This window comes from Oncorhynchus keta, chromosome 6, assembly GCF_023373465.1.
Source record: "Oncorhynchus keta strain PuntledgeMale-10-30-2019 chromosome 6, Oket_V2, whole genome shotgun sequence".
NCBI classification, from domain to species: domain Eukaryota; kingdom Metazoa; phylum Chordata; class Actinopteri; order Salmoniformes; family Salmonidae; genus Oncorhynchus; species Oncorhynchus keta.
In genome coordinates, this window is record NC_068426.1 from 28389722 (window position 1) to 28404233 (window position 14512).

General features: G+C 43.6%; 2 protein-coding genes across 5 annotated transcripts in view; one reads left to right on the top strand and one right to left on the bottom strand.

Annotated features, from left to right (window-relative positions):
- The first annotated feature begins 2006 nt into the window (after positions 1–2006).
- On the top strand, positions 2007–4776 carry ndr1 (nodal-related 1). The gene is made up of 3 exons (XM_035772418.2): positions 2007–2637; positions 3233–4026; positions 4167–4776. The coding sequence occupies exons 1-3, from the start codon at positions 2328–2330 to the stop codon at positions 4317–4319; spliced, it is 1257 nt and encodes a 418-aa protein (XP_035628311.1). The 5' UTR covers positions 2007–2327; the 3' UTR covers positions 4320–4776.
- A 2058-nt stretch (positions 4777–6834) lies between these two features.
- The window catches only part of ank1b (ankyrin 1, erythrocytic b), a 102036-nt gene continuing 94358 nt past the window's right edge, over positions 6835–14512 (bottom strand). For 3 of the 4 annotated variants that reach the window (XM_052521280.1, XM_052521281.1, XM_052521279.1), the window contains 5 exons: positions 12478–13123; positions 12096–12252; positions 11653–11739; positions 11388–11479; positions 6835–10963 (listed from right to left, as the gene is read on the bottom strand). In XM_052521280.1, the coding sequence (XP_052377240.1) occupies positions 11411–11479; positions 11653–11739; positions 12096–12252; positions 12478–13123 (959 nt within the window). In that variant the 3' untranslated portion in view covers positions 6835–10963; positions 11388–11410. The remainder of the gene's footprint in view (positions 10964–11387; positions 11480–11652; positions 11740–12095; positions 12253–12477; positions 13124–14512) is intronic. The other variant, XM_052521282.1, reaches the window with a different exon arrangement.

The window sequence follows — 14512 nt, forward strand, 5'->3', positions numbered from 1 at the left end:
AAGATTCCAATATGAACAGAACAGTTATTTCAGTTTAGCGACTGACTGCTCATTAGATTGTTGATTCGTAGCCACACATTTCCCCCTGCTGGATGGATCCGATAATAAATGGATCCAAAGCCAAACCTGTTCAGATCAGGGTGTTGGCTACATGTGCCAGCCTGTGCATGAGGTGGGCCTAAGATGGGGCAGCAGGGTAGCCTAGTGAGCAGGGTAGCCTAGTGGTTAGAGCATTGGACTAGTAACTGAAAGGTTGTAAGTTCAAATCCCCGAGCTGACAAGGTACAAATCTGTCGTTCTGCCCCTGAACAGGCAGTTAACCCACTGTTCCAAGGCCATCATTGAAAATAAGAATTTGTTCTTTAACTGACTTGCCTAGTAAAATAAAGGAAAAAAAACAATAGGCTCACGGTAGATCTCATAAAACTGCCTAAACATTATTTATTGAGCTAATTGTATCACTTTATTGTAGCCTTGGCTCAGTCGATCCCTGTATCGCAATTAGGCCTAAAATCTATTTTTATTGACCGTGGTTGAATAATTTGTTTCACTTCAATTGGAAATGTCCACTGAACAGTAGTAGCCTATCAACTATTGCAGATTGTTCTTTGCCCGGAAATATAATTGATTTGATATAGTGCAACAAAAGACAAGCTATACAAAATACATTTGTAATCTTAATTAATGTGTTATCTGGTTTATATGCCAGATGTTAATAAAGAACAGCATTTCCATAAAATTAAATAAAATCTGTAGCCTAACAAGCTATTGAATACAATAGCTAATATAATGTTAATAGCTAATGTATGGTTAAATATATTAATTGTTAATTGTTAGTTGTATTGAATGCAATAGCTAATACATTCTTAATTGTATTAATTGTTAATACATTGTCAATAGCTAATACATTGTACTAATACATTGTAAGCTATTGAATACAATTGCTAAAACATTGTTAATTTGTGTTTTATCTGGTCAATGTGACCAGATATTAATTTTAATAATACAATTTCCAAAAGGTTACATTTATTTCCATAAAATTCCAATATCAAATATACTAACTAGGTACAAATAAAATATGCAGCTAAACACCCTAAATCCTGCTTCTGTTTCCCAATCAGAGTTGTTGCAATTACTTTACTTTCTTTCCAATAAAATACTTTCTATGGAAATGATTAATTTATTGTTTATGGTAGAGTTCAAATATCTTTTGAAGATTACTCTTCAAAGCATTTAAAAGTGCAAGCTCCACCAAATATCGTGCACCATCATCATAAGCCTTCTTTCACACCTTTTTGTCATCAAATATTTCCCATACACCTACTTTGCTGTGTCTTTCTTCAGATTCTTCCAAGAAAGAAGTAGGCTAGTTAGAAGTCTATGAATCCCTGTATTTAAAATATATATATATATTTTTAAACATTTATTTAACCGTAGCTAGTCCCTCTTCAGAGAATATCTATCATACAGCAAATAATCTCTAGCCTACACCTATACAGATCATATCCAAGAGATGCTTAACACAAGGAGACTGCACAGGCCTTCTAAAAATAAATATGCCAATTCCATTTCGTCACTAGCATGTCTTTGCAATGTAAAAGGAACCAACAGAAAGCTGTAATGTGTGTGATTATAAGGTTGATAAGACTGTCTCATTGTCTTGCGAGAAGGCTCGTACAATTATTTGTTATCCGTGATTGGTATAAAATAAGTTATAAATACTGTGGTCATAAAGAATGATCAAACATTTTAAGCCTATACAATCTGAGCACTGACATTTCATTTTCGTAAAGACAAGTTGGGTCAGCTTTCTAGATTTCTTACCTAGGTGATAAAGAGATGACTTCCTCTTCTTGTGACCCATCTAATAAAAAGGCCATTGGAGTGATTAAACCGTGTGTTGTTCGTTCCTCCTTCCCATTCATCAAAGCGCAATGTCCAGCTACTAATCTGCTTAACTCATTTTATCGTGGTTCCTTATCAAAGAGATCTCTGATACATAACATTCAGTGCAGTGCTATTCAAGTTTTAACACCTGGCCTACTCCAAAGAGCCGTTGGTTTCGATTGCCTTACACAACGACCTTGGCCTTTGAACTCTCTGTTCTCCCGTGGATCACACATTCACTTCAAAAGCTCGAGGCACGACAGAACTCTTCAAGAAAGACACAGGGTTGTTATAAGTATTCTCACTCCAGCAGACAGCATCTCACCTGAGGTATTCACAACGGGAAAAGGAGCTCTACCCTATATATCTGTCTCTCACAACAAGAGCTTCACTGGCTTCAATTTTACAGGAAAATAATACACTTAAAATAACCTGGAATTATGGAAGGACTCACTCTGGCTTTCTTCTTGGCGCTTCTGGTGGACTCGATCTGTGTGGTTGGAGCAGAGAATTTCCCAGGAAACCGTGATGCTTTCTTCCACGGGATTCGTAGGTTTCCCCCGCCAAGCGGAGGTCACAGGCACCCTGTTCGTCACTCGAACAGGTTCCCACTCTACATGATGCAGCTCTACCGGACTCTACTCGAGGGAGACACCGCCAGGACGCCAACTGTTAGCGCCGCCCGGACCAACAACGATGACAACCCCCGCCTTCACGACTCTGACTACGTACTCAGTCTGGTTGCCAAAAGTGAGTATTTTTATTTTACAAAACAAAACAGTTTATATCGTGGATTTTTTTCTGTTTACAATTAATTATATTATGTTTTGGAGATGTGTGAAAGCACTTTTACGCAACATAATTGGACACACTAATTCAATGTGAAGTCATATTTGAACTATTATGTTTGCATAATTAAATTCACCCTCAGTAAACATAGTAATTATTTTAGCACTTGGACACCTTATACAATGTTTATTGTGAAGAGCCTTCCATATGCATAATTTCAGCGGGTATTATTTAAAAGTGTGTATACTAGCCCCAGGCTGTCTGTTATAACAGTGTCAGGCGCGGAGCAATACACAGTGTGACAGTAACAACATTCTACTTGATCAACTGCTCATCGCATGTCAAAAGAGGACGTGTGAAAGCTGTCTTGTGGCACGCATTTTACTTGCTCGCTGTGGGCAACAATAAAAGGCATGTGACACCATCTGTGATTGTAATGAATGGGACATAGTCTGATAGTCACAGAGGTGAAAGAGAGATGATTGCACACTTTCATAATCCTAGTCTGCCCTCTGCATCATGCATTGCGAACTGATTTTCTATGTTATCTCCCCAGGTTGTCACCAAATCGGTGGGAGGTGGTCTGTCACCTTTGACATGTCCTCCATCTCTGCAAGTGACAAGGTCCAGCGCTCCGAGCTGCGGATCCGCCTGCCTGCATTCTCTGCCTCTAAGCGTGTCACTGTGGACATGTACCACTCCCAGAGATGCTCCTACTCCAGCCCGCCATGCCCAAAGGAGAGCCTCTTCCTGGGCCACCTGAAGGCAGAGCCAAGCTCTCTGACCTCCTCCACATCCAACTGGAGGGTGTTCAACGTCACCGCCCTGCTCCACTACTACTGGCTGCACCAGAGAGGCTCTGCACCTGGCCAGGAAGTGCGCAGGCCAGTGGAGAGAGAGGAGGAGGAGGGACAAGAGAGGGTCCTGCACCCCACAGCCGACCGGGTCATGGTGGTGGTCTTCTCCAAGCACCAGGCAGAGAAGCGGGCTCCCACCCTCATTCACACCGCTGAGCACTCCAAGTACGTCACTCTGGACTGGGAGCGAGCTAGAGCTGGGGCCGACCCTGCTGCCAGCGTAGAGGTAGAGGGCGGGAAAGGAACCAGTCGCAGGAAAAGGCATGGGTACCACCAGAGAGCAGGAGTGGCTGGGGTGGCCCCTGGTGTGGCCCCCATGGAGGAGAGGAAGGACCCGTTGTGCAGGAAGGTGGACATGTGGGTGGACTTTGACCAGATTGGCTGGAACGAGTGGATTGTTTACCCCAAGCGCTACAATGCCTACCGCTGTGAGGGCAGCTGCCCTACCCCAGTGGACGAGACCTTCACCCCCACCAACCATGCTTACATGCAGGTAAAACTGCCAACACTACATGATCACTGCTGAAAATAATGCTTGAAATAGAGCCTTTGATTTGTTTCATATTACAATATTGCCTTTTCCCCTTAGTTTATGATTTCACTTGCATTAACATCTCTCTCTTCTCTCTCCAGAGTCTGCTGAAACTTCACCACCCAGACAGGGTCCCATGCCCGTTCTGTGTGCCCACCCGCCTGGCCCCTCTCTCCATGCTGTACTACGAGAACAGTGAGGTGGAGACGCGGCACTTCGAGGGTATGGTGGTGGAGGAGTGTGGTTGCCACTGATCAGCCTGTGTGCCAACATGGACACTATATCCATCCCAGGTAAACACCACTCTGTCCCAGCTTCTGCTCTCAATGTGCAGGCCTCAGGAAGAAAGTTGAGGTGCAAAGGTGTGGGCTTACACTGTGAGTGTAGTCTCAATGCTCAAGGCTTTTCTACAAGGACAGCTGCTGCTTTCAGCCAGTACACTATGGTTATACCAGACACTGAAGCAGACTGAACACAAGCACTGAAAAAGATCACGAGAATCGTCAAAAAAGGATGAAGAGAATCACTTATAATGTATAAGGACTAATGATTAAGGCAAGGACAACGCAGACCCCTTAAGTGCTTTAATTCCTCTGTATGACCCAGTGTTGATACAGTATTATTTTAAAATGTAAATATTAGAGTAATGAGTAATGTATTTTTTTAAAGGACTCGAAGTATGTTTGTTTAATAAATCCTCAATTAATTGCAGTCTGCTTCTATGGTATATTCTCTCGACACTTAATAGTAGAGAGAACACGCAAGGATGAAATAAAAATGGATGACAAAGATGTTTTTTTATGTTATTATTCAGCTTCAGTTCCTCTGGAAAAATATGAAGCAGTTTTTCAATCAACACATTAGCCTACACCAGGGATGGGCAACTGGCCCTTTTGTAGGCCTACGAATACATTTTTAGGAACTAACATAGGTTCTCAACTTACTGTTGAGAGTTAGAATGGTAGAATACACAAAGGTCAAAAACGATCTAAACTTGTAATAATCATGGTCGAATTACCGACCAGGGGGCCCCCATTGATCATCAGATATCATATTAAAAACTGTAAACGTTTGTCTCCACCCTATGGCAAAATGTGTAGAATTGTAGGAAATTAGCTGTAAAAACTGCTAATTTTTCTCTCTGCCCCATGGCAAAATGTGAAGAATTGTAGCTAACTTGCTTTAGAACTGAAACAAACAAACAAAAATGTGGGCGGGGAGGCTGAAAGGGATACAACAAATTCTGCTAGGGCCGGCTCTAACTGAATGTGTGGGTATGCGGACCCGTGAGCCACTGTGTGTCCCCCCATGATGAGTCCCCATTTTTGTAGCCCCCTCCCCCATCAAAGTTGACCACCCCTGGCCTGCACCAATACTTAACCGCAACAAATTCTGAGAATGCCATTGGGGTATACAAAATTCTATTGGAGAACACTGAAACATTATCCTTCAGACAGGACAATGAGTAAATAACATCAAATCAATGGAGGAAGGAGTGAGGAAATATTGCATGTTCGTGTTTTCTTTTCCTGAGCGATTTGATTTATGCCTGCAGATAAATAATGCAGCACTAGGAGGCAGTCTCTTCATCCCTTTTATAATGCCGTGTTCATTAAACGAAGGAGACAGCTTAAAACACACAGTAAAACACACGTTCCTTGTTATCCTCAAGGCTGCAATACTCCAGCAGATCCATCAAATGGCTAAATGTCCATTTCAAATTGAGCATCCTTCCCTGCAAAAAAAAAACAAGATGAAAACCGTGCAGGAAAATAGAAAAGTCATAAAAATTATAGACGCTAATATATAACACGTCTATGCATGTGCACACACTCACACACCTGACCTTTACCTGCACTATTGTCTGGTGGTGGAATGAGGTTGTTGGGGGGGTTCTGTTTAGGGTGGGCTGTGTCAGTGGTTGTGTTGTCTGAGAGGGGGCTGGTTACCCCTGGGATATCAGGGCGACAGGGAGTGGTGCGCGCCAGAGAGGCGGTTCGACACTCAAGGAGGAACTTTCCTGTCGTCGATGATTCTGGTGCCTGGGTGGGTTTGGTGGAGGTCGATTGGCAGTAAGAGAGATTACAAACAGGGTAGATGAAGGCAAATAAGCACCAGATATTAATAATAATAATGATAAAGAATAAACATGTTAAATTAGGCCTATTATTATTGTTGCGATCATCCCTATATGAGCTATGTTACAATGTCCAACGAGTGAGTTAATTATTGGCATGATGTGTAGGGTGTTTGCTTTTCACGACAGCAACCTGGGTTCGCTACACTGGTGTCAGAAGTGGGATGGCGTCTTTGTGGCCATTAGACCGCTGAGTAGTCGAAGCATGGGACATGCCTTCCCATTATGAGCCACACTGGTTGAATCAACATTGTTTCCGCTTCATTTCAACAAGTGAGTAAACCCTATTGACGCGATGCATATAGGGTATTTGTCTTTCACGCCATTGATCAGGGTTCACTTCCCTGTCCCGCCATTCGTTACATTGTTACGACGATGATGACTGTTATTAAAATAATATATTATTGTATTTACTACAAGGCTATTATTATGATTGAGTTTCACATACCTCCAGGGGTCATACTGAAGAGTGTCCCTCCTGGTGTTGTAGAATAATCTTGAGGCACGAGGGCCACATCGTTGATGACAGGGCGGGTGGTCGGGATAGCCTGACTCGTTTGACTCCCAGTACCCCCGAATACATCCTTTAAACTACGAATACAAACCAAACAGCTGTAAACCATGCCCTTCGAACAAGACCAAACGTAAAGCAGATGACAGACAGCGCGCAAATTTCACATCTAAAGGTCAGTTTTTCTCCTCATTCAATCTTTTCGGGTCACCTTGCCCTCCACGTGCCTCCAATACAACTACAAAATAATTTAGCGTAAGTGCTCCTCAAAACAACGTTGAAAGTACCGCAGAAAGAAACTGGACGTCTTCCTGCATAAACAAAATAAGGGAGAGTTCACAGGGAGTTGTAGTTTTAGCCTAAATAACTTAATGTAAACTGAATGATAGAATTCTGATTGTTCAAAAATATATATAAGGTTTTAAATATTCCTGTGAGAGTACATGGATAGCCTTAATACGTAGGCCTAAGTCTTTGAAACAAAGGATAAGAACCACTCTGCCCGATAACTGTTTTGCACCAATGTACTTACCTTTATACACATACATATAGATTTACAATTTACATTTACAAACGTACATCAATTTACATTTGATTCTCAAACACATCAAAATGTGTAAGAGAACACATCAGTTATGTTCACATCTTTCTCTATTCATTTCTGTAAATGGTTGGAGCTGGTGTACAGAGTAGATGACCTATACATATCTTCATGTCAGAATCAAATCTGATTGAAACAAAGGCTTGAATACATATTCACGTTTGTTTTTCCTCTCTCCATGACAATAAAAAAAAGAAAAGGAAACCATTTGAAATACCTACAAAGCCTCTACATTCCCCACGATGTGGCCGTCTACCTATACTATAGTCTAGTTAATATGCTTAAAGAACATCCATAACAACTCTATAAGGGTGCATAGCATTCTAATGAAATATATTTTGTCATATATTTATACATATATTTTCATAAAAACATTTTCTGTGCATGTGTGCAGTTGCATTCCTTAGTAGAGTAATATCATATTGCGTTTTAATATTGTCACATTTCCATTCTAAAGGATTATAGGTGATCTCTATTCTTTGCAACGGTCATTTTAAAATACTCTTTAAAATACATGATCATTTCCATGTCCTCATGTTGTGTCCCTAGTTTTAAAACCATGTCCATCTCTCCTCATCAACCTTCTGAACACCACACACACACACACACACACACACACACACACACACACACACACACACACACACACACACACACACACACACACACACACACACACACACACACACACACACACACACACACACACACACACACACACACACACGGAGTCTACAGTTCTCACAGTGCAAAGGCTTGTGGACCGGCTCAACTTTCATTTTGATCTTGCCAACCTCTAAACCCACATACACAGATCCCCTTCATCTGAGATTAATCAAACATGCTGTACATCCATTTTAAATACCTTTCAGGACTATGGTCTCTATATCTCATCCATATCAGGTATCAGTGTCTTGTTCTTGTGGAAAACCTGATTGATAGATTGATTGACTGATTGATTGCTGATTGAGTCTCACTTTTCTTCATCCTTAGCCTATTCAGACCCAAAGCAGCAACATAAGTCAAACAGCTACACTGCTGCTCTAAGATAAATTAGGTGACCTGGAGAGGTGAGGCTTAAAGACCACAGACCTTTCAGGGAATCCACCAACATACAAACTAAAGGCTACCCTTTTATAATTACACCTCACCTGTTACCAATGACCCCTCCACCACATTCTCTCTCACACACACACACACACACACACACACACACACACACACACACACACACACACACACACACACACACACACACACAACAACCCAAACTGATTCCGCAACACTCATGTTGACACCCATGGTTCTCTTTCTACAGAGGGCTCTGAACTCAAAAACAGGGCAAAACTTGGATCCTGCTAAAACTGAAACCTGAGTGGAATAAGAGTGAATGATAAGTGATATGTGATATATGTGGCATAACAGATGAGGTTTTAATGTGCACTGATTTGGCAGGGAATACGTGTCGGTGACGTGTTACTAGTCTATTCACTAAATCATTCATAGTCACATTCACTCCAACCACACTACATACATATATAGTAAATACATGCTACCATGAGAGATCCATTCCTAAGATTCAATGTATGAAGTTAGCATATCCTGGGTAATATCTGCTACGTTAAGTGCTGGACCAAATCCTTTTCCGAAAACTTTACTATTTTGCCCCCCAGCTGCTGCTGCGCGAATCCAGTTATCTAGACTGTGATACCTCTTTGTAACACCAGGTGGCAGTGCCACCATGCTAATACAACAACATGAAGGTCAGAGGAACAGAGGAGATACCATTACGAAATGTCAATCGTGAATGCATTGAACGGATCACATTTGTGAGGGGAAAACTGTTTGCATACCGTCTTGGATTGTATCTTTTGTATACATGCATACTTCTGATTTGTCTGCACCAATTTCAGAGAGAGAAATGCTTTAAATGCTACCATAATATGCAGATACAGAACACCCACCCTCCCACTGTATACACACACACACACACACATATATATACACATATATATTATATATATACATATACATATATATATCCCTTCTTGTCTGATATTATTGCTGTGGCAAAGTACCAAAGTACATAATCTGAGTCCGACCAGGCTTCTCTTAACAACTAGGGCACAATAAATGAATTACTGTATGTGCGTGTGCATGTGTGTATTAAGGACATGTGTGAGTGTGTGTGTGTATGCATTTATGAGGTGTGTGTGTGTGTGTGTCTATAAGTTCACAGTACAGGGTACATGGGCTCAGGGGTCAGTGTTAAATTGGGCGATCACAGTGCTATCTGTCAGTCTGTCCTTACTTGCTTAGCTATGCTAGTCTCTAGCATTCCATCTAAACCTTCACATTTACCTCCATCCCTTTCCCATGAATATGAATATCCACACTGATCATTAATCCCCTGTCTGCTTCACCCCCTCAAATCAAAAGCACAATTGAATGTGAACCACAAAAGGGCGATGTCGTGAGGTGTTATAGCCACAGCAAAGAGAGAGAATATGAGAGAGAGTGGTGGATGAAGCTGATTGGGTAGAGATTTAAGTTGGAGCTCCAGGAGTTGATGGAGAGGAGTGTGGTGTCAACATGGCAGGAGGGGAAGGGGACCCCATGCTACCGTAAAGCTGGGATGTGTTGGGCATTAATGTTAGAATACACTGGCTGCCACGCAATGCTATCAAGCGACAAACTTTTTTTTTGTTCCCATCTGGAAAAACATTCCCATTGTCTGAATAAAGCACACCCTCCTAAAACAGTGGGAGGAAGCTATAGTCCCTATCAAAGCCAGACAAAGTGGAACTGGGGTGAACAGAGCTAAAGGAACACGAGAAGCGCGTTCACAAAGGAAAGACGTCACACACAGACAGACGCTCCCGAGTAGGGGAGCACGGTGGGTTTCTCATTCCCACATTGAGCACACCGTGACATCACAGGAGCACTGACCAACCAGGACACGGCTCAGTGCCAAGCCAGAAGCGAGAGAACACATGCGGTAGAAATACACACACAGACGCACATCCACAGAGCATAGTGCATATATCACATAGAATAACAAGGAAATAGGGTCCAAGTGAAAGAAGCATTGGTAAGCTCAGCATTGGATTGACTGTATCATAGCAATCTGAAGACGGAAAAAATATTAGGTTTTTTGGCAGTAGTGTTACCAGACTCAACTTGCTAACACCAACCAATCCTTTTGGGCGGAGGGGTGGGGGGTCCTTAAACTCGTCCCTGACCCAGTCAGTCCTGGGTCGGCCCCATAACCTGTACCAATTGAGTTTGTAGATAATGACAGTTCAAAGGTCAATGGTCATGCACCAGCAGTCAATCATGCAATTACAGTTGACAGGAAGCACTTTTTTGTTGCTTTTTTTCTGGTTGGATTTTATGACGTTTTTGTAGAAAAAAATCATGCCCTACTCTAGTTAAGTATCTTTGTTTTATGTTACAAAACTACAAGTAGACCTCCTTCTCGTTTCTTCTTGTTGTGGCGATCCAGGGTCATTCTGCAGATGATGTTGTGTTTGTATTTGTTGTTTGCTGATCTTAGTCCTTCTTTCAGTCTTCTCTAGTCTCCTCCCTGTTGTCCCCTGTCACCTGGCGTTTTGTTTGTGGAGGATGGTTTGGCAGTGGATGTCCGGTTCTACGGTACAGAGAAAAAACTGATTTCAGTAAAAAGGGAATTATTTTCAACTATTACAATCTCATCACATTTAAAGAAAGGGACAGAGGTAGCCAGTCAAGACGAAGAAGAAACAATATATGAAACCATTTTTCCCCCAGTTGATTAAATAAAAAATGAACAACACTTAAAGATAACCAGAGATGTATTCCCATTCAAAAGGGATGAAATGTAATGTACGCCATCCATGCTCTGATGAGAGCTGGCAAACAAAGATTCTTTCATCTTTCACTTTTATAACATTATTGCAAAGGGAGTAGTGTGCAGGGGTTTGTCATTTACAATAGCCAGTTTAACTTCAACCTTCTCTGGTTCTGAGGGGTCTGATAGATACTTCTAAAAGCATCTATCCAAGCACTGCAAGATGTGCTTATGTGTCCCATACCTTGAGGTCTGGGTATGTGTGTTTCAGTGTTTTACTCTCCGCAGACTGTTGCGCTTCACTGACTGAGCACCCTTCCTCACATCCACCCCCACCTACAGTATAGCAGGGAGGGAGGGAGCAGGGAAGGAGAAAATACACAGAGGAGTTAACACTGACCTGCGCAACGTGCATTTGTGAGCGTGTGTGTGTGCTTCCATGTATCTATTTGTGAGTGTGTGAGTCTATATTAGGGAAGAAATAGTCGTGCAGAAGAGGACAAACTAACCTCCCTAGTGACAACGTTTCCATGTTCGTCCACCAACTGCTCCTCAGCCAGGAACTCAACAGCATAGTCCTCTTTATCGGCATCAATCTGTGTCAAAACATCAGGATAAAACACATAAAATAACCACATGACATTAGTACACAGGTTTACAACCCACACAACACAACGTTGCCCCATTAAGCCAATTTCAGATAATGACGTGACATAACGTCAACATTTGGGTTTTGATGGCTGGAATTTTTCTGATTGAAACCAAATTAAAAGATTGTCCTATCTATCGCAGGCATGGACAGGAAGTCCCTCCTCCAGGCACAGGAAGCGGCAGGTGGTAGGCATGACAACCTGGAGCCCTGCCTCTTGATGAGAAGCCCAACACCTTGTCGAAGGGCTGTGTCCCAAACAGGTGCCTGCACAGCACCTCCGAATGCCCCCATGTCACACACCGGTGTCAGCAGAGCCTCTTGGGGTACACGAGACCTTGGTGACATCATCAGCGTCTCCACACTCTGCCGGGGCAGCCTGGGCGCCTGCGACCCTGCCCAGCCGCGCAGGGAGTCCTTGTTGGGGAGGTACGGCTGGAAAGCACCTCCCCCAACCACCCTGAGAGAGAGGGGAGAGGGAGACAGGGACAAAGAGACAACGAAAAAAGAGGAGCAGACAGACAGAGCGACAGAGACACGAGTAGGAAAGAGAACAAGACAGACAGATAAAAGACACAAAAAGAGAATGCCACAATGGATTGAGTTTGAGTATGGATTATGTACACACATACAGAGAATAAGGTCTGTCTGGCTAGACCAGTCTGAACCCCTGACCGAGTCTTACCTGTTGTCTCCATTGTGCTCCATTGCTCGGCTCAGTCCTGACATCTCACACAGCTGGGCATAAACCTGCTGCCCTGCAACAACAGAAAGCCCTTCCTCTGAACTCTGTCTTAGTCCTCCTCCTCCCCTCGCTCCTCCTCCAGTCACACTGCTGCCCACCACTGATGCTGCTACCTCCACCCTCCTGCCCTCCGACCTCTGACCTCCCAGCTGGCCATTCAGGTTGACCTTTGGCACGGCGCCGCTGGCCCTCACCCTGTCCCTGTCCGCCAGCTCCTGCCGCGCCTCCTCCTCTACTTCCCCTTCCTCCTCCTCTTCCTCTTCCTCCAGCTCCATGATGGAGCCACTGGCCCCACTGCTGGGGCGCCTCAGGCTGCAGGGCAGGGACAGGGTGGCCCCCTCTGAGTCGTCAGCCCGACTGCTGCCATCCAGGGACGAGTCCTCCACTGTGACCAGGGAGGGGCTGACCCCCGAGGGCCACACCTGCACGTCTGACATCTCCATCAGGGTGTCTTCTTCGGTGGTGGCGATGGGGGCACACTCCAGGCTGGAGACCTCCTGCCAGTAGGGCTCAGCTCCCAGCGGAGAGGGCAGACTGTACTGCATGGAGGCTGGGGAGAGCAGCTCTTCCTGCACAAGTCCGTAACCTGGGAAGGAAGCGAGATAAAAGAGAGAGGGAGACTAACACCACGCAGGTGCAAGGGTGGGGGAGTTAGAGGAGGGTTAGACATGGATGTGGGTGTAGTGGGACTGTTTCTCTGCAGGAAACAGAGCGGCTCTATCCAGTGTCAAAATATGCTGGGAAAGAGAAAGTGACTGGATTTGTTTTCACTACTTCCAGTTCCAAGGAGGCACACACACTCCCTGGCACCTTCTTGGCATCGGTAGTAGTGAAAACATCTAGTCACTCTCCCAGGGTTTAGTTTTGCATTGTCTGACTTTCCATGAAAAACACTGATTTTGATGACCACTGATCTATTGGTGATCTATCAGTGGTTCTGTTGGAGAGAATGTGTGGAAAGGAAGCAGTTTTACATTCCCCGAAGAGCAGCATGTGTTATGTTAGGGAATAGGGTGTTGGAAATGGAGTCTTGTCCATTGTCTGTGGGAAAGGGGTAGTGTTAGAAGGTTGAAAATGTCATCCAAGATAGGAAGAGAGTGGGGTGTTTGGTGTCAGTTGGGTTGGCACGATAATCAATACTACCAATTTACCACGATAAAACGTGTTCAACGATAGCTACGATATTGAATTTCATTATGTCCATGTTATCGCAATATAATTTTCAACTGCTCTAAATTGGCTGTTGGCAACAACATTTAGATTAAAAACCCATCCACTTTCCTCAAAAAGGATTTATTGTCTGATAAAGTGTCCTTTCAATGTCTAGTATCATGATAAAAACGGATTATCGTGATACTATTATCATTGAGATCAGGATTCAAATCCCATTATCGTTCCAAACCAGATCACAAGTGAGAGGGGTCAGGAGGCTGCCAATTCTGCTGAGAAAATTGGAAGTTGCTTGCACTTGCATTCAACTCAAACATATGCACAAGCGCACACACACGCACACATTACATACTCAAACAGGACACACAAATTCAACACACGCACACACACACACACACAAATATTACTACCAAAAACAGGTTTATGTTGTGAAATTGGATGCCTGCATATCTGCTTGTAAGTTCCTGACTGTCTGTCTGTCTGTCTGTCCACCTGTCTGTCCGTCAATCTCCCATCATCATGCGTGTCTTTCTAAGTTATGTCTGTCTATCTTTAAGGTAGACTAAGCGATATGGCATAGGCTCAGCTTCTCGGCTGTGTTGGTCCCCTGGCTCCCACGCTGTAACAGAGTGGAGCGAAGCGTGCACATGCGCAGATACCGTGTGTGACTGTGTGAGAGCCAAGCCTTGCATCTCACTCATCTCACTATCTGCGGTGCTGCTCGTGGCAACGTCAGTTCACTGAGTCTAACTTTAAAATGCCTTCCACTGTCTCACCTTTGTATATCTCTCTTTTGAGGTGGTAA

Bases quoted from the DNA above. Each gene is read 5' to 3' on its own strand.
- ndr1 (XM_035772418.2), top strand. From the start codon at position 2,328: ATGGAAGGACTCACTCTGGCTTTCTTCTTGGCGCTTCTGGTGGACTCG. The intron at 2,638-3,232 runs GTGAGTATTTTT...TTATCTCCCCAG, and splicing joins ACTCAGTCTGGTTGCCAAAA to GTTGTCACCAAATCGGTGGG. The intron at 4,027-4,166 runs GTAAAACTGCCA...TTCTCTCTCCAG, and splicing joins CCAACCATGCTTACATGCAG to AGTCTGCTGAAACTTCACCA.